The 19,936-nt window shown below is 39.8% G+C and overlaps 1 protein-coding gene across 1 annotated transcript in view; it reads right to left on the bottom strand.

Annotated features, from left to right (window-relative positions):
- TENM3 (teneurin transmembrane protein 3) overlaps positions 1–19,936 on the bottom strand; it is a 400,387-nt gene that overhangs the window by 236 nt on the left and 380,215 nt on the right. Inside the window, 7 exon segments of the mRNA XM_025050015.1 lie at position 1; positions 3–521; positions 2,615–2,745; positions 5,337–6,948; positions 9,966–10,262; positions 17,174–17,409; positions 18,668–18,843. The exon segment at position 1 is cut by the window's left edge and continues 236 nt beyond it. Of these exon segments, the coding sequence (XP_024905783.1) occupies position 1; positions 3–521; positions 2,615–2,745; positions 5,337–6,948; positions 9,966–10,262; positions 17,174–17,409; positions 18,668–18,843 (2,972 nt within the window).

The raw sequence follows: 19,936 nt of genomic DNA, 5'->3' as shown, positions 1-19,936 counted from the left end.
TCCAGGATGCGCGCCTTCTCCTCGTCCAGCGTCATGCCGTAGCGCACGTGCAGCGCCAGCGCGCCGAACTGCATCTCCACGTCGGCGAACCTGCGCGTCCTGCCGTTGACCACGGTCGTGGACTGGGACACGGTCACGTTGATTCCGTTCTCCAGGGCCTTGCGGCCACTGGTCAGTCGCAGCGTGCCTAGGTCGCTCTCGGGCGTGCTGGTCTTGATGAAGTAGTGCGTGTCCTTGCCCTCGATGGTGAAGTGCAGGTTCTCCAGGTAGAAGGCGTTGTTGAGCACGGCCGCCACCTTGATGCAGTCCTCGTTGGCGATGTTGAGCACGTTGGTCTGCACGCGGCCCTGGCTGACGGCCAGCATGACGCCCTTCCCGATCAGCGACTTGACCGTGGCGAACCACAGCCACGACTGCGCGCCGCCGCCCTTGCGCCGGCTCACCTGGACCTCTGCCATCTTCCCCAGCGACAGGAAGGCCTTGGCCTGCCTCGCCACTTGTTGCTGAACTCCAAAAATGGGCTGGAAAGCGAAACAGAATAGAGGGCGGGTTAGAGAACAGCTGTAGCTCTTGGTTGCCAGGAGCCCGGCTTTCTGGCGGCTCTCTCACTCCTGACAAAAGAAAAAAAAAAAAGGGAGGGCGCGGGGGCGGGGGTGGGGGGCTTTGGTAAAGAGCTGCAAGGCATTTATTAAAACCTCCATTGGTTCTTTAGAGATGAAAAGGCTTCAAAAACCCTGGGTGGAGGAATGCACTCAAGATGCCCTCCCCTCAAGCTGATCCAAATGTGTTTTGAAACGGAAAAAGAGGTAACTCCATCATGTATTAGTTCAGAGCTTTTTAGTTTCTAACGTGGGCAAAATATTCATGTTTTTAGCTTTTCTCTCTCAATTTTTCAGATGCCCTTTTCCCGCGTCCACCCCATTTGGGGAACCCAGCTTATCAAGGCCTTCATCCCAGCAGCTTTCTCCATGGGAGGCTGAAGGGAAAGCAGCAAACACAAGGATTTGAAAGGCTGGGGGTGCTCAGGGCTGGATCACCGCGTCCCATTTCATATGCTTTGAAGTGCCTGTATACTTTAAGTAAACTATCCTTTCTTGCTGAACAGTTTTCAGCCGAATTTCGCCAGTATAACTGCAGAACTGAAATGCACAAGGATGAGTGCACAGTGGGACGACTGGAAATGAGTATTTATTACTTTGGGAAAACATCTATTTTTTTGGAGACTTGGGGACAGTGCACCGTCTACACTGACAAATGTTTTAAATTGGGGGCATCTTAACGCAGCCATTTCTTATAATACCAGATATTTGTCTGGCCAGTGTTTCCCAAATGGAAACATCTGTTTCATTTGCAGCAGTGAAAGAAACATTTGTTTTTCTGCACTTGGGGCGGCCTCAATGTCTTTGCCAGCGATTCCCTAAGCCGTCCTTATGGTGTGCGTCTCCTGACAGAGAACCTGAACCGTATTTAAAAGGCTGCCTAGGAAAAAAGTTGGCAAGTCATTTGTACAGTAAGACTTAAGTGTTTTCAGATATGTTGGAAAGTCATACAGAATTAGGATGTGCTTGTTCAAATGCACCAGGAAACTTCACTGTATCTTCATGGCCTTTTATCACTGTAGATATATTTGCAATTAGAAATGTTAAAATGGCTCCCAGATCCTGGAAACTTGATGAGTTTTGCTTTTTTAAATATAAAGATGACACCTGAAAAAGGAATTACTTTCATGTTAAGAATTAAACATGTATCAGAAAACAGAGGTATTGACATTGTATATGCTCTGTGTGTGTGTGTGTGTGTGTTTTAGCCATGGTGACTTTTCTCTTTGTATTCATTGAAATTATAAGAAATTGCTTAAGGGGGGGAAATTAATCTAAGAAACTGCACTGTCTTCTTATCATGGGGTAACCCAATTTCTTGATCTTTAATTATTCTTGCTTTAAGCTAAAAATTCTAGTGTTTTGTTGTGTATTCCTTTCTGATGTCTGAATGGTGGGAATTAAAAGTGCCATTTTCTAAAATGGCAGCTTTGACTTTGCAATTTTCCATTCTTTTTTTTTTTTTTTTCTTTTCTTTTCTCAGAACAGTTACAGGCCTCCTGAACTGTTATTTTCAGGAAAGTTCCATAAACATCTAGTTGTAGGTAGGGGCAGCCTTACCAGAGGACATTTTAATTGTTTGCCATGAAACACTGTTAATATTTTTAAAAAGGTGAATTCTGTGACATTGTGGGCTACTAATTTGTAATATGGATTCTCTGCCCTCCTGTTTATTGTATCTTTGCCTTCAGGTCCCAAGGGCAATAAATGTGGGTTCATGGGGTTCTCTGTAGGAACCTTGCACTAAAAAATGAGCTTCTGCATTTTATTACATTTTGATAATGTCTTTGTATGTTTCTGTTAGCATCACTAAAAACAGATTTAAGCTTGTTTCATAGGCCCCTGTTTTGCTAAACAGAAACACAGAGGGAAGTGTTTTTCTTCCTGAAAAGAGTCAAAAAAAATTAAAAACTGTTTTGGTATGCTTTTCACAGGGTAGTTTGATTAAATATGGGTAAAGAAGACACAAGTAAGCCATTTATCACCATTTCATAGTTTTGTTTTTTGTTTCTTACCGGTATATCATCCCACTGCTGACTCTTCACAAGTTCGTAAGAAGGCTCTGTTAAATCAAATTTGGGAACAGGGAATCCAGGAATAGCATTGTGCAGATGGAAGCCAAATGTCACCAGCCAGCTGTTAACATCTAGGAGAAGAATGTTCCAAATGAAAGGTGTTAGAGTTTATTCTGTGCTTTCATAAATTTAAATCCTTACCTTAAAGGAAACCCTAAATTCACAAATAATAACCCCTAAAAGAGTACATGTTTGCTTTTATTCTACAATTCAAAGCCTACTCTCTATTTTTAGACATGAAGACAACCTCAATAGCAGAAGGCTACAGAAAATACAGAGTAATAGAAACTCACAGACTGGATACACTGTCACGTGTGCTAAGTTGCAGCCGGTGCAGTAGTGATGAAAAAAGGCAGTAACGATGCACAGCGGCAGGAAAGAGCCACAGTTGTTGAAAACAAATGAAATTCGTTTTGTACTTAGTAAAGTTTGCTCTCAAATAGAAGTTGTGTTACTAGCTTTCAAAAGTGACTGCCCAAGGATATGTGGAGTTCTACAACCCATTTTCTGTTAATAAAAATCCTAACTTGCAAGTATTAAAATCAACAGTTGATTCTTAATCAAAGATGAATGCTGAAAGCTCGCTAAAGTTGGCCAAGGGCACAGAATTTCTGATTACCATCAGTTAGGACTTCAAAGGCTCACTGTGCACAGGTGGAGACAAATTTTTTGGGGAAAGAACCTGGAAACCTTTAAAATGGTATTTTAAAATATTGCCATGTGACTCCAAAAGCCATTAAGCTCAGAATAAGGCTTTCATTCTATTCTGGAGGTTATAATGTTACAGAACTACTCAGCAGGCTTGCAGCTTTATGAGTACAGTTGGGTGTAGATTATTTTATATATTAAGCACATTGCTGGAAAATTTGAAATTGCATTTCACCTAATATATTTTATGCTGTTCCATCTCTCTTTTGATGTTTTTCAGAAAATGCTGTTATGGCATTCCCTACAGTCCACGTTGCTAGGAGAAGATGGATTCAGGAGCTGTGGGCTTGCCCGCCTTTCAGTCAGCCCCGTCAACACCTCTTAAATAACCAGTGGTAAACTGCTTGTCAGAATGATGGAGAGCCACTGCTTCCTATTTCCTTCTCTAGGGCACAAACTCTCACCTCATCGCCAGGCTGGCAAGTCCTTTGTCCAGGCACCATATGGCTCTAAAAGCAGTGGTATTCCCCTTCTTTTAAATAGAGGATGGTGGTGGTGGTAACAGTGAATATCAGAGAGTCTTAAGTATTGAAAAGTATTGCCAAAATAATGGGACTTGAATGAAGATGTGTACTGAAAAATCCCGAAAGAGAACGCCATGAGGGTGTCGCTGAATTAGGATACCTAAAGAAGGGGACTCTCAGTTGGTTCACATGGAAGACAGCTACGAAAAGCTTTAAGAAGTCCATAAAAGCAGGAGGCGCATGTGAAATGAACAGGGGATAGCATTTTAAGAGCTGTAAGGGGAACTGAGAAAACATATCTCAGTTTACCTCAAATATTGAGCAAGAAAAGAGCCTGAAGGGGCATTTATTGAACATAAGCCAAAACAAAACAGAACAGTAGAACCACAGACCAGACCAAAAGAAAACAAAACAAAAAACAGGAAAGAACCTTCCTCCAGGAAACATAAATGTAGTAAAGAGGTTAACTGTTGCCGTGTAATTCAGGAATGAAAGATGGCAGCAGAAGGATTAAGAGTCCTTGGAGCAGAGGATGAGTGAAGAAGTCAGCTAACTAAAAGGAAGTAGAGTAGTGCTACTCAAGGTCCTTGCTTGGACCTTGTCCTTGTTTCACATCCTGGTTCTGCGGTGGCGGAAGTGGAGTATTAAACTAGATCAGGCACTAAACTTGGAAAGATCTTAAGTCTCTACCCTGAAAATTACTCCATATTGGCAGGAAAATCAGTTTGTCTGTTAGTAGAGACAGAACGACACTAAACGGCAATGAAGATAATAGTATAAGAGGACAGAAGTGAGGAAAGAAACGGGATTCATCGGCTAAGCAAGTGATGGGAGAAACTGTTCTTTATCGCCTTGAGGTGATGGTGGTGAAGAGGGAGTTAAACACCTCCCAGGGATGAGAAGGTGAGACACACTGTTGTGTTGTATTTCACATCGATTCTCTCCATGAGAACTTTACACATGTATAAAAGAAAAACCAACACCACATTTGTAAGGTAGTTACTTTTAAGGTAGAATTGCACATATTACTATATTTTATACCATGAGGTAGACATTATTATCCCCATTTTATGGTTAAGAAAACAGACTCAAAAAATGAACATGGCTTGTTTACAAAGCCACACAACTTGTAGAGAGGAGTTGGGATTGGAACTCCATTTTGGGGACTTCAAATTCAGCATGTTTTCTGCCTCTCCATGTCACTACTTCCCTTCCTTAAGTGACTGGATTCCATGTCATTTCAGAAAATTGTGGCCTTGGGCATTGGCAGGCAGAATAGGAGAAACAATCTACGTCTTAGTTTCCCTTTGTGGTTTCTCTGTGGTTCCATAGAGAAATAAATGTATTTAAGAGGTTAGGCATTTGATTTCGCATGAATAAAGTGTAAAGTTAAAGAACGCAACTCCAATTATTTTGTGTATTATCTAGTATTATTTTGTGTATAATCTAGTGAGTACAGTAATTAAGTACTTGAAAAAAATTATGCCTACCTGTGATATAGTCTTTCACATCATGGATTTTGCTTGCAGGGTTGTTATTCCTAAACATATACAGGTTAAAAGGAGCTGGGTCCTTCCCAATTCTCTTCCAGATTTCTATGTCAGGTGTTGTCCATCGTCCTGCCAAAATGTCATAATCCCTTTCTCCAAAGTGGATTAATTTTGTGAGTGGGTCATACAAGCCACCGTGAAATCCAATTACCAGTTGAAAGTCAATATTGGAGTCAAAATAGATTTCACCATATGCCGTGTACTGAATCTGTTTTAGCATAAGCCCATTGCTACTAAAAACTGCCAGTGGTGTTCCTGTGTTATCTGATGCAATGTAGAATTCATCCCCACTGCTGATTTCCATGGCAAAAAGATGTCCTTGGAGATCATAATAGAGGGAGGTAATTTCTGAACTTGAATGGTTGTAGACATGAGTAATCCTAGTGGGATAAGTTAGGTCAGCATAAAAAAACTGCAGGTGCTGTCCCAGACTGGTTTTGCTAGAAACACGCCTTCCCAGGCCATCATAACGATAGATCACTGTCCAGCCACTGCCTTTACTGTAAACTCGAGTTAGAAGCCCCTTGGAGCTATACTCAAAGATCTCTGTGCCCCTTTGACGCAGGAAACCATCTTCATCTAACCGATACTGAACATCGCCCAGTCGAGTGATTCTGTCTCGCAGGTCGTAGCGAAGAGGCGTCAAACGTGCACTGTTACTTGGGTTCAGTAAATGGAGGTTTCCGTTCAGATCATAGTTGTAACGCCACATGATCTTTTCATTTAGATAAACTGTTTGGAGCTGTCCATCAACATCATATTCATAAGCATATTTGGTAGTGTTGGCAAAGGGCCCTATTTTAATCTCTCTTTTGGTTACTCGACCCATGTTATCATATTGAATTGTAATCCAGTACATGAGTGACCTGAAGATCTCATATTGAATTTCCTTGATGCGGCCATGAGCATCAAAGTGCTTTGTATAAGTCATTACAGCTGTGGAAATGATCTGGTTAATATCATAATATATAACTCCAAATTTTCCAAACTGCTCGACTTTGCCGGAAATGTCATCAAACTGATAGAGATCAATGGGTAGTGGAGTTTCATTGATGACACCCTGCATGCTGGTCACTCGAAAGCTGTTGTCATAGCTATAGTCAAATCTTGCATTTACCATCCCGTCTTCACTAAAGCGGAAAATCTGTCTGTCAATCAGGGGGCCAATTTGCCTGTATCTAATGGTGCAAATAAAACCATCACTCTGGAGGTTTACTGTTTTTAGGACTCCTGCTGTTTCATCGTAGGTAAAACTGACTCTTGTGCTATCATATAAAATTTCTGAGAGCCTGGTCTGCCTTCTATACTTGAATAAGACCCTCCGACTTGTACCCAAGAAAGCCGTTTGCAGAAGCAGCCCTTCCTCATTGTAGTCTGTGATGACGGAGGCATTGCTTTCTGGGGGGTTGTATATATTGCGGTAGTAGCCAATGGATCGGATGGTCTGCATGGTGTGGCGAGCCACGCTGGGCATGGTGATGGCAGACAGCCGGTCCCACATATCATATTCGAAGATGTACTGCCGCTGGCTGTGAAGCAGAAGAACCATGGACTGCAACAAGAGAACATATTGTTATCCGATATTTGTGAATGGGGGAAGCAAAAGCAGATTTAGTGACCACGAATACACGGAAACATTCTGCTCGAGAAAATGATTTTCATTTTAATTGAGTTATCCTTGACCTTACATGCTGTTAATGATTCCCTGCCTAATTTGCTTGGATGCTTAATTGTGAAGGGTTCTGCAATTAATGGCTCAAGATTCATAATGTGCTACTTGTCAGGATTGTACCATTCTTTTCCAGGCACTCACAGCCAAGCGGCAGATTGTCAATAGATTTGGATAAGTCATAATGCAGGCGCAGGCAAAGCTGTTTTAAAGACAATATTTCAAGGAGAAAACAGCACATGGGAAATGCAATACTATCCATAATTAGCAATTATTTAGTAAGGTGGCTTTCCCCCTTATTTGATTGAAGAGCCACTCAAATCATGTTTCAATTTCTAGTGGATTTGGGGGAGGAGCAAAGCATTCAAAATATCATTTTATGAAGAAGAGACATAAACTTAGCCCCATGGATAGCATCAACATCAACAAACAGTGCTAAATTAATCACATGGAGAGTGAGAACTGTAAATGCCCTTAATAGGAATATGGACCCAGATACGTTTTGCTTGCAAATTTTTGCATGGCATTTTAATGACAATAAAACCTACATTTTGAAATTTCCTTTTGTGAATACCAAATCTCATTTGTACCTCAGGTGCTATAAAAATGGTTTTTGAGCTTACATACTGCTTTGGTGCTAAATTACGAAGTGAATAAATATATAAAAGTAAGCTTTGCTTATTTTGCAAGTAATTGCAGAAAGACAAAAGACATGAATTTATTAGGCCAACATGAGAGAAGGTCAGCCCAGAGGCTGGTTAAGTGAAGCTCGCTAGTCATACAGAGCAGCTCCTCCCTCTGAGGAAGTTCCCTCTGAACCCTGTTAGACCAGATGGAAAGATGGCAGAGCTTCGAGGATGCTCAGGTCAGCAGCCCTCCTGGGGCTTGTGCTTTGCTTTTGACATATAAATGCATAATCCCTTGTCCGAGGCTCATTCTTTTTATTGTCCACTATCTTCAAAAGCAGTTTGCATGACTTAGGCTTCTGCAGGATTTCCTCTGTGGGCACGTCTAAGGACATATTTTGTATGCAGGCTGAGTAGTGAATGTCTTGAGCGTTGTTTCTAACGGTCTGCGTTCTTTCAGGGGGGCTTGGACTATTGCTGAATTCACAGGAATCAGTACCTAGTTTTGCAATCATTTAAAATCACAGCTGATGGTAGTTAGTAAAATATACTTGTTTTGCTCTGATTAGGTTTTGGCTTAGTGTGTCTATCCTGCAAGGAAATGGAGATAGTTTGGATGGATTTAGGGATTTCAGAGAGATGATGAGAAAGCACTTGTCAGCTTTTCTGATCCCTGCTGATGTGTGAAGGTGATCTCAGTTACTGCCTGCGTCATTTTCAATGACATGCTCCTTGGCTCCCCTTAAACATTTTTCAGTCACATTCTGATCAGTATTGATTTGGGGGTCTGGGTAGTCATGTTTCTGTTACTCTTCTCTGTAAAGTACTTAGGTTGGGAAAGGTGTTGCAGAATGAGGCTGTGGTCCACTCCATCTCTTCAGGGAGATGTCTTGGGGCTGAAATATTTTCCAGGTGTCAGATGTTGTTCCCAGAGGTATATGTGTGTAGGGGGCTTACTCTGTGGAGTGACTAACTGTAGAGTGGGATGGTTAGCATGGAGGGAAACCGTCACCTAACAGGCACAGCCCATTGTCTCAGGGGCAAGTCTCTTTTAAGATCACGTAGCAGGTTTGCAAGAGGACAGACTGGCAAACGGGGGCCTCACTGGAAGCCCCCCAGAGCTGGGCTGCCTGATGACAGGTAGCCTCCGACGGTGAACTGTGACTCCAAAGCTGGTTCTCAGGGAGAGCAGCCATGTACAGGCTGTCTGGAATGAGACACATGGCTCCAGTGCGGGGTCAGGTTGAGATGTGGGGGTTGTGTAGACTAGCACCTCTGGGGAAGAACAAATGTGCAAGGTGAGCATGATGATGATGTGGACATGAGTTTCTGGTGGCAAAAGTTCTGTGTGAAGCAAGTAAGGGTAGAGAACTCAGCAACCGCTCAGCTGCGTTCGTAACTCAGGCTGCTGCGTGACTGGTGGCGAGTGCTCTGAGGTCTGGGAGGTATCAGAACTCAGAACTGAACCATTTCCTAAGGCTACCGTTTGTCTCAAAGGCAAATGAAGCATTCCATGAATATGTTCTTTGGTGGATTATATTTCTTTAGAAAGGGATTCTAGGGAGATGGTTCTTTCCTTTCCCTTCTTTTTTCTTTTACCTTCATTCTCTCTCGGCCCCAGTCACTACACCAAACCTCGCATTATATGACTTAGCATTTTGCACATGTGTAACTTTAAGTCTCTTTTGGTATTGTGCATAGTTCTTAGAATGGGGAAAAGCCTAAGCTAGGACACTTGCCTTTTATACGCAGAAGAAAGGAGAGGTGCCAAAGAGTACCTGAAATGTGACTTTCTAGAAAGTAGCCTCTTTCAGTTAATAGAGCATAAATAGGATCTACATGCTTTTTATGGTTATGTTGAAGCTCAGCCAGCAACAACACAAATCTGACAGCGTTAGCTGTGCTAACACAAGGCTCTCTCTTAAATGAAAGAGGGAGCATGGAGATTATTTACAAATGACTTACATGCCAGAGGTCTAATTTGTGAATGTTGTCGATGTATAAGCTTGGCAGGTGGACAGTGTTATTGCTTGTTTGTTTACAGCATAAATCACTTAAAAGGGTCTCAGAGAGTAGAACTTAACTAAGGAGAAACTACTTTGCTAATGCAGGAATTCATCTGTGCTGTACCAACGTGACTTACATATTGATACTCAGAATAATAAATGGAACTCAGTCACATGCCAATTTTTTCCCCTCCTGAAATGCTCTGGGAGATTGCTGAAAAACACTAATCACTGCATCCCTATTTTTACTGTCAGTGTGCAGACATACCTTTTCTAAGTATGTGTAACTCCATGTTTTACCATCAGCAAAGACCCGAGATACAATCCTCCCCTGTCCGTCATAATCTACTTTCTCGCTGGTAGTTCCTCGCTGGATGCTGGCAATTTGACCTGTGGATGAATAGGTGACATTGACGGCCATCAGCTTGCTGCTCGGCAGCCAGAGAGTTGGGTGCCCTGACATGTCGTAGGCGATCCTTAGTAGAAATTTACGGTGGTCATCATAGATCTTTTCTGTCTTTGTTGTTCGATCAAAGTCAACCGAAAGGAGGTTTCTGCCATTAACCTGTTACAACACAAACGAGATGATAAAATAAATCATGCTATTCCAATACTAGTCCCTTATTACTCTGCAGAGCCCCCATTATTGTTTAAACACCATTTATGGTGATTGATTCTCTTTGTCAGTAAATTAATTTAGCAACTTCTTGGGTACAAGTGCAAAGCAGTAGATTAACTGCTCTTTTAAAAGGTTTCATTAGGCAGAAAGACAGCCTGGCATTTGTTCAAAACCTTTCAATTACATTTTGTAAACTTAAGCAACTGATAAGAAAATACCAAAATGTATTTGCTTTAAAGTTTGCTCAGAAGATATGAAGGTGGTAAACATGACATCTCCATAAATTACTCAAAACCCCTCCCCCATAAGCACTGGCAAATAATTGCTTAGTAGATTAATCACGGCTACATGAAATACAAGAGTGGTAAACGTGACTGTAGCCCTTTGAAGAGCAGTTAAGTATAAGCTGGAACCCATATTACTGTAAATTATTAATGAGTTTAAGTAGCGGGAGGTTACAAACACGATTGTTTTTTGGCCAAGTGCTGAAATGTCACAACGTTTTTGAATGCCTTTTTCTTCAACAACATCTGGTTAGCCGGCAGGGACTTGAGATCCTTTACCCCCATGTCTACATGGTCTGATTGTTGTGCCTGATTTACAAATCTAGCACGGAGTTGTCATGATAGGGTCTCTGTGTGGCTCTGTGCCATGTCCAAAACCTTTGACCACATTTGGCTGTTCCTGTCTGTGATCCAAGGCATACGCAAACCAGCACATGATAGGGTCTCTGTGTGGCTCTGTGCCATGTCCAAAACCTTTGACCACATTTGGCCGTTCCTGTCTGTGATCCAAGGCATACACAAACCAGCACAGTGGGAATGTAGCCTCGGTTGAATTCTACTTTACAACGGCCCAACTGTGTTCACAGACTGGGGACCCCTTCAGAGTGAGGCCGGGGCCTGTTCATTCTCTCGTCTTCTGCAGCACCTATGTGGTGGTGGTGGCTTGTATACACTAAAATCTTCTTAACCATTTGGACTGTTAAAAATTAAATGGGAAAATCTTAATTTTACATGACCATGTCCTAGCTAGAACCTTCAAAATGGACAACATCAGCTGTTAAGTTATACACACACAAATATGTAAACATGTGTGTATAAACATATATAACATTCATGTATATTTATGTAAAATGTGGTATAAGACTAATTTGTGCATTTTATTATTGACATTAAACAAGTGCCATGAAAAAATATTCTTAAGCTTAAACTTTTCCAGTTAGCTATTCAAGGGGAGTATTATGAAGTATTATGAAGGTAAAGATATGAGCTAAAAAGAATTCATGCCTTATAAGCAAAGTGATTTGGGGAAGAAAAAGCACCCAGAATGATGATTCACAGAAAATGAGAAAGCAGAGCCCTGGATGGAAGTTAGGAGATTTTAATTTTTGGTTCTATCATTTAAGATCCCTCCGGTGTGGGGAAAAAACAAAAACAAAAACACTACCATAGCAAAAACAGTATGTATTGGTGTGGGGTGTGGGCGCACGTGTGCCCACTGAGAGGAGGAGGAGGAAGTCAGGAGTCAAAAAGCCTCATCTCCGTACCTGACAGGGCCTAGAAGCAGCATGACTTCGGGCTTTTAATCCCTCTGAATCTGTTCTGTCCATCTGTAAATAAGGAGGTTACACTAGAGCCTTCAGGCTCTGTCTTTCGATGATTTCGATGTGATTATGACTAGCCAGCTGAAGGCTCTGGGCTTCTGTTTTCCCATGTGGAAACATCCGCATATTAGTCGCTCCCTGCCTTATGTGGACTTTGTGAAACTTCATGAGTTTAGGTTTGCAGAATGCTTTGTGCACTTTGGAAAGAAGCTACTAGCTAATGTTACAAATATATAATGTTACAAATATATATTGTAAAGTCTGTAGAAAGATTTGATTTGATATCAAATTAACTCACTGAACCGGCAGAACTCAGCTCTTCGGCTTATATTTGCACAAAATTTTTGATGCCTTAAGAGGTTTTGTACAATTCAAATGGTTTCCCAGGGCTCTTGCATTTCTCAGATTGTGCTTTAAAAGAAAAAATCCCCCAAATGGCTAGGTCTGCCCCTTTTTTCCTTCCTCAGGTTATTCTAGCTTGTGAAGAGCCCCACAAGGCTGACTATGCAGTTTCCGTGGACTATTTCGCCCACACAGATTTGCCCCATCTGTTTGTATTTTACTTTGTATTCACTTTAATTTGTATCTCAATTCTTTACTGACTTCCTTAGCCCTTCTTTATCTTTGCGATATTTCCTGTGGTTAGAGCATAAGAAATCTGGACTGCAGATTTGCTATGATCGTTTGGTTCCTGAAGGGAGAAGGGCAAAAAGAGAGATCTGGAACCTCTTCTTTTCACGGCCTGCACCCTGCTACTGTGCTTCTGATTTGTTTTTTGGTTCGTTGAGTATGGCTACACAGCACCAGGTGAACATCAAATGGTGTCTTTACTGTTGCCATTGTGTGAGCCACCATCCTAAACACGTCACTGTGTGGATACATGTGAGCCCAAACATCTGGATAGAAGTTTAATTTTTCTTTTTATCCAGACAAATATCATATGTAATACTTTCTTTTTCTTCTCTCAAACTGAAGTAATGAAGAAAGCATTAGAACACGGTTGTGTTTTCCCATGTTCCCAGCACAAGCCAAGGTTTTAACCATTTATTACTGTTTCCAGACACCAGCCATTGTGATTCGATCTGTAAGATCTCAAAAGATACTAACGAACCTTTTTTTTTTTTTCTATCCCTCCCAAACACATCTAATCTTTCTCCTTTGGGTTATAAATGAAATGCAGAAGTCGAGTGACATTTTCATTCTGAGATATAGTAGCACTTAACTACACCTTTATGAAATCATGGCAACTTTGCAAGCTTTTCTTCGACAATCATAAAGCACTGGCATTGTTTCATACCCCAATGGCCTTTTAATAAATGTTTTTAATATAGAAAATATCAAGTTAAATTGAGTAGTTCATGTAAGATGAAAACCCTGACATCAGATCATTACTATATCTCCAGCTACATTAAAATGAATCCAAATGTTGGGTCTGGATAAGAGATCACCAGGAATTCCTTTGTGATATACAACATTTCTTTAAAAGAAGCATGGAAAATCCTTATTTTCGAAGATCATGTCTAGCATGACTGTAATTAATCACAACGTCCCTTTGATATTGGGAGAGGGGTAGTTATTTTCTCTGTGGAAAAATTAGGGCATAAAGACGTTAAAACAATGTTTTATGTTTAAAGACATAAAGCACAGTCGGATTATATTCACGTATCCAGAATGTTATGGAGGGTAGTGAGGAAGGGCTGGCTCATTACCCAGTATAGTCGGTGACAGTATCTCAACTCCCTGTGTCCCTGTTAGAACATCAACTGGCTGTAGACTGTTTTGTGTGTCTCTGCACATCACCAAGTGCTAACTGCATTGTACGATCCCACTCTAGGCTGTGCCACTCAGATTAAAGTGAGAAATAGGATATCACACAGACATGGCTGGCATAATAAGGTTTAAATATGCTATCATATTTATGTATGCCTTTAAATACACTTTTGGCTTTCAAATTTTGAGAATTTCTTTTTTAAAATAATTCACTAAATTTTTTCTTTTGAGCATCTGAGTTCTGACAAGTTTAGAAGATGAATTTTATTATTAGAATGCCTACAATTTTTTGTAACTGGTTAAAGGCTGGTTCCAAAGTCCAACACTGACAAAGATTAGAAATGTGTACTAAATATTATAAGACAGAGAGCAGCAACCATTATGCATGTCTTTAAAGAAAAGAAGTTGGTAGTGTTTTATATAATTTTTCCTTTTCTAATCTTTGTCTTTTTTTACACTTAAACTACTCTATCAAGTATTATATCTATTATACCTATGCAATCTCATATTTAGTGTTAGGTTTGTTTATGGTGGTCAAACATTTGCAACAATGTGCTATTCTATTCACATAGCCCCTGTCTTCGGAAGATCTAGACCCAATGAAATAATTAACCCCATATTACAAGGTTGGCTTTGCCTCCTTCTTTAATTCATTGAATAAATATTTGAGTGTCCACCTTGTGTCAGGCACATAGCTAAGTTAATAACTTAAAAATGAAAAGAATTTTCTGCTAGGAAATAATGAACAGTAAGGGACGAGATGTCCTCTGTTTCAGGAAAGGCTGGATTGCACATGGTGGCCCTTTGGCGGATTCAGATGCTGGGCTGGCCTCGGTTCTTCTTCATTTCTCTCTCTCCTATTTTGGCAGACTCCGGGTCCAGTCCTAAAACCAGATTTTCCTATCATCACTTTCTCCCTAGAATTTCTCTCTCAGAATCCACAGAGGAATGAAATTAGTAGTCAGAGCTGGCACATCCAATCTTATCTTGAAAGTAAGAAACCCTCCCTTGTGATCTTGGCATTGTCTCTATGAGAGCAATCACACATATCAGCTGGAAATCTCCTTTCGGTGTGACTGCACAGGCCATTTTAAATAGTATATTTTCTGAAGTGTCTTGCTGAGGCATTGTGGTTTTGCTATTTAGAAGGAAACTAACACCATGACTGTGTGTGCACTAGTCTCTTCCTCCCCAAAGGGAGGTATTTTCTTCGTTTAGAATCAGACAGAGAACCAGGCACTTAAGATTGGATTTCCTCTCTTTTTCTCTACACTTTCTCATGTCTTTTTATGTCTAGAAAAAGCAGTGTCACCAAAAGAAAAAAAAAAAAAAAGGATACACACAGCTTATCTCAAAGAACTGTGGGCAACTTATTTCGCCTACTCTTTCCTCTTCTGCACCGACATTTTCCTAACCATTGAGCTAAACAGCTTTTGCTTCCACCTGCTCTGGGGGTATAAATGCCCAATGTCTGTGTACACGGTTGAGAGTCTCTGGGTTAGCGTTAGGGAACACAATCATGACGTTTATTTTCAAAGTATTTCACATTGTCTCATGTGATTCTGTAACAATGGTGGAAACAGAAGCAGGGCAGGGTTAATTTTATTTATCCCTAATACAGCTCTGTCTATCATGTCTATGTCATAATGTTAAGAGTTATTAGATCATAATATAGATATCATGATATAGATAAGGAAAATGAAGTTTATAGAGGTTATAATTTTCCCAGATGGTTTATTATTAGTAAAAAGTGGAACCCATAGTTTTTAAATTCTAGTTCAGGGCTGTGTCTTTGGGGTGCAGAATGAGGAGCACATATGTGAGCAGTATCTTCGTGTCTTTTGATGAAGTGAGTCCTGTGCCTGAGATTTTGTGTGTATGTGCATATGTGTACATGTATATTATGCCTCCCTTATGGATAGTTGAATAAGATAAAACCTGTGAACTAGCTTCTAGTTTACAATGGCCCAAGGGAGTAGAGGTCCTGGGAAGAAGTAGTAAGTGGTGGTGGCAGATAGGAATTAAGACAGCTACTGAGTCCTGGGGTCAGTAGAAGAAAAGGCAGCAGCTAGAGTTTACTGTGGCAACAGCCCAAGACTCTAGGAAACTGGCCCAGAACAAGTTTGAGCTTGTTAGCTTGCCCATCATTTTACCTTCAACCTTAGTCCTGTTCTTCCCTCTTGTGTTCTATTGTTGTTGTTGTTTTTTTTTCCTCACTTCTCTCACTAAACTGACCCCCCTCCAGCCTCCCTAGCTGCTGCTGCTAGAACTCCTGATCCATGGGGCCTGAAGCTAGGGCATCCTGGCTCCCACCGTCTGGGATATGGGTAAGGTGGGAGCTATGTGTAGTTCCGAACACCTGCCTTGCAGTTGAAGTAGAATCAGAATATAACCCATAAGTTGGATACAGTATGTATTTGATTCACTGATTCTTTTTTTACTTCATTTATCTTTCTTGGAAATAGTCAGAAACAGTATGTAGTGGCTGTTTCTTACCCTGAAGGACTGTCAAGGTAAATAATGTTGGCCTGTTATAGTAATAATTTAATCACTTTTGATGTAGAAAACAATGACATTAATTGTACGTTTCATGTTTTGTTCTCTCTCCTTGATTTTAAGTATTTTTTTTTTAATGACGAGGGAAATAATTTTAGGAATAGTTATCTACAATTATCTGATAAGCTAAAATCTGTTTACTAATAGAAAGAATGGATCAGGTTCAGTTTATAGTGAAGTTAGCTTTCTTGTCACCTGTGTTTTGGTACTTAATCTATGTTGTCTTTACCTAATAGGTGTCATAAATCACAGCTTGCTTCCTAGATATATTTGGCCCACAATGTGAGAGGGAGAAAAAAACTTCTAATGAGGCAATGAAGAAAACATTTTGCAGAGATTAAGTACACTAGCATAATCAGAAATATTACAGTTCTCCTAAAAATAATATAAATCATTAGTGAGGAGGCAGCAGTTAAGTTCTGATGTTGATACTCTTTAATGTGCCCAAACTGTACTTTAAAAATATTAAGAATGCAAAGAAAGAATCCACCTTTCAATGGCCAGCTCATCTCTTTCAATACATATGATTTGGAAAACTTTCAATATTTAAGCCAATTCTTATTTATCTTCACCCCTCCTGAGCGGGTAAAGGAAAAGTATAAGATTATTAAGACAATATTAGTAAAATAAGAATCAACTGATATGCAGGCCATTTGAGATTTGCTACATGCAATTTCCTAATTTCTCAGGGAAGAATTATTTTTAATGTAGATGTATTGAGAAAAACCTTTTCTCAAATAGTTGGCTTTCATTATGAATGATCTTATGGCTTGATGGTTGGATATAACACTGTAAGGTAAGGCGCTACACTGACTGTGGCAGTGGACAGATGAGGGTGAGTAGGAGATGAGTCCCAAGCCGGTCAGGGACAGTCGGCTACACAGCACAGAGGACTGGCAGCTGTCACCTGCTCTCTGACACTTACCCTGAGCTTTCGACCAAAGACATTGACTTTTCCTTGCGCTTGCTCTTTTCGGAATCTCCATTCCACCAAATTTTGACCGTTTTCACCAGGAAGAGTCATGTTTCTTTTGGCAACTGTTGGATTAGCTGTGCCAGCCAGAATGTGTGGCTCTGTTTGGTAGTGCGAATCGAGACCACTGGCATAGATAATTCTCAGAGAGCCATCGTAACCAATCTGGTAACTGTTTCTTAACTGATCTAAAGAACAAGAAGCAGAAGACATGAACTATAGATATGGATTAAATAGTCGGCTATGCCGTTAGAAGTGATATAAATTTCTAAAACGTCAACTCTATAATAAACAGCGCTTAATGATGTCCTCTTAGAAAACAACAAAACAACTTTGATTTCTGGCATTTCATGCTGGAATAGCTTTGGCTGAAGGAAAACTTGAGGGGAATTTAAAGTCCTTCTCCACCTTAGTAGATTCTTTTTTCTCATTTGCCTAATGAAATAAATGAGGGCTCAACCTCCATGGAATGTGCAGTAAGTGTTTTGCAAAGTGCCAAGAGTGTGCTCTTTTGGAGGCTGGTGTGTCACTTCCAACGTCTTGGGAGGCCCCCTCCCTCCCCTATCCCTGTATCCTTTATCAAAGAACTTTGAAAAGATTTAATATCTGTACCGTTTATACCAAAAATACAAGGTGATATTCCTGGAAATTGACTTAAAAAAAAGGGGAGTCATTTTATATTTGGTACAAAACACTTTCCTAGTGTAGGCTACACTTCAGTTTGAAAATTTTGCATAATATAGGACCATTTGGGAGAATAAATGAATTCAAGCAATATTAATTTTAGAGATTGTAGAGATTACCTGACAGAACTGGTAAAAAAGTGAGTCAAAGAAGTTTAACTCGGTTTTGGCAATTCTTCTTAGAACTATGGCCTCGCAATTGCAACTATCATTATAAACAGTCTTTTTCAAGTTTACATTAAAAAGGAATGTGGCAGGAGGTTCCTTCATAGAGATATTGGATATAGAATGAAGAAACTCAAAGGCCAGATATTACGTTAAAGGGTACTCGGATTAGGGTAAAATTTCCAGTGACCACAAAATTTCCAGAATCCACATCAGATACTGGATCACATGGATTCAGAAAGTACTCTGCTTCATGGCAGTAAAGATACATACTTGGGAAAGCTGTGGAAGATACTCGAAAGGGTCTGATGATGCCCGTGAAGAGTTGGAGTTAAGTTGTTTTATTAAATGGGAGTGGAAAAAGATACTATTTCCAGGATAACATATTGTTTTATATATGATGTAATTTTATAATTAATTTTATATATAACTAAATAAACATTACATCTAGACATTAGATAATTTCATCAATATCTCTAGAATTATTATTTTAACTTTCCCTCTTCTGGTTCATTTTAGGAAACAGGGGTTGCCACACTGTATTTGGGTGCCAGTGGTATTTTAAAATTATTAGTTTAAAATTACGTTTCATGTCTACCTTGAACCATGGTGTAGAAAGAATCGATGGAGGACAAATTCGAAGTGATGCTGACATCTTCTTCTCGGCTAGATGACTCAATGTCCACTGTGATAGCTTTGTCCATGTCTCCATGAAGGTTTGTGACCACTCCAGTTGGAAATGTAACATTTGTCAGACGACCTTCGCTGTCATAGCTAAATAAAAAGGCATTAACTTGGTGTTAAATAGGAAACTGTAGGTCCTTCTTATAAATATAACATGCAGCAATATTAGCTGCACAAATTTGCAAGAATATTTGTCTTTGTGTAACAGCTATGCAGAACGAGGACTTCAAACATGCTTTGAAGTAATCAAAAGCCTGTTTAACATAGAAAAACCTCACCGGTGAGAGCAAGAGTAAACAGAATAGCTCTCCATCTCAGCATATTATTCTTTGAAGTGTGACCAAAATCCTCCTGCACATCTAATTTGCTGTTTCAAAGGGAACATATTTGCTGGTATTAAATTCCTTAGTATTTCTCCATATTTTCCACAAAGTAGATTTAATTCACCGTTATATCAGTTTTTAAAGTTTTGCTAACATAAGCTATCTATGGCAGTGCAATATGAATATATATACAACTTTGTAAAACAGGTATACGTGCATGTATGTATTTGCATATGTAAACATATTCTTTTAGTATCTGGAGGCATCTTCAACCAATTAATAAAATAAAGTCTTTTAAAGACTTTCTTATTTCTCAGTTATTGACATACTTTATAATGGTAAATTGGAACTTAAATGTTGGTAGGTGTGGTGATAATCTATCTGGTCTATACAGATATTATAGCAATGGGTGATATTTTGAATGGTCATTCATTATCTTTACTGAAATGAAATGTAATATTTCCTGACACTTAAAGATTATTTACTTTCTATTACACTTGATTTTTTAGCATATAAATATGAGGAACTTATAACTTAAATGTTAAGATCTATTTTAAAAAGCTGTCCTATAATTATAAATATGCATTATAGATACAACATATTACTGAATAATTAATTTTTTTTATGAGTTTTCTCTTTGTGGTAGCACCAGAGAAAATTTCAAAAATGACAATGTGGTTTGAAGAAAGAAAAAAATGCAAATACCAGATGAAAAACCAGGGATTTCCTTGGGACGACAATATACTTAAGGTTGGATTTCAGATTGATACTAAGGCTGCTTCATTAATAAAAAGTCTAAGTGAAATGGAGACAAGAACCGTGTCCTACCTCAAATAAGCCCAGATGCAGATAGTAGGGAA

This window comes from Pteropus alecto, unplaced genomic scaffold (genome assembly GCF_000325575.1).
Source record: "Pteropus alecto unplaced genomic scaffold, ASM32557v1 scaffold24, whole genome shotgun sequence".
NCBI lineage: Eukaryota > Metazoa > Chordata > Mammalia > Chiroptera > Pteropodidae > Pteropus > Pteropus alecto.
Note: the sequence above shows the minus strand (reverse complement) of the source record. Positions and strands in the feature narration are given on the sequence as shown.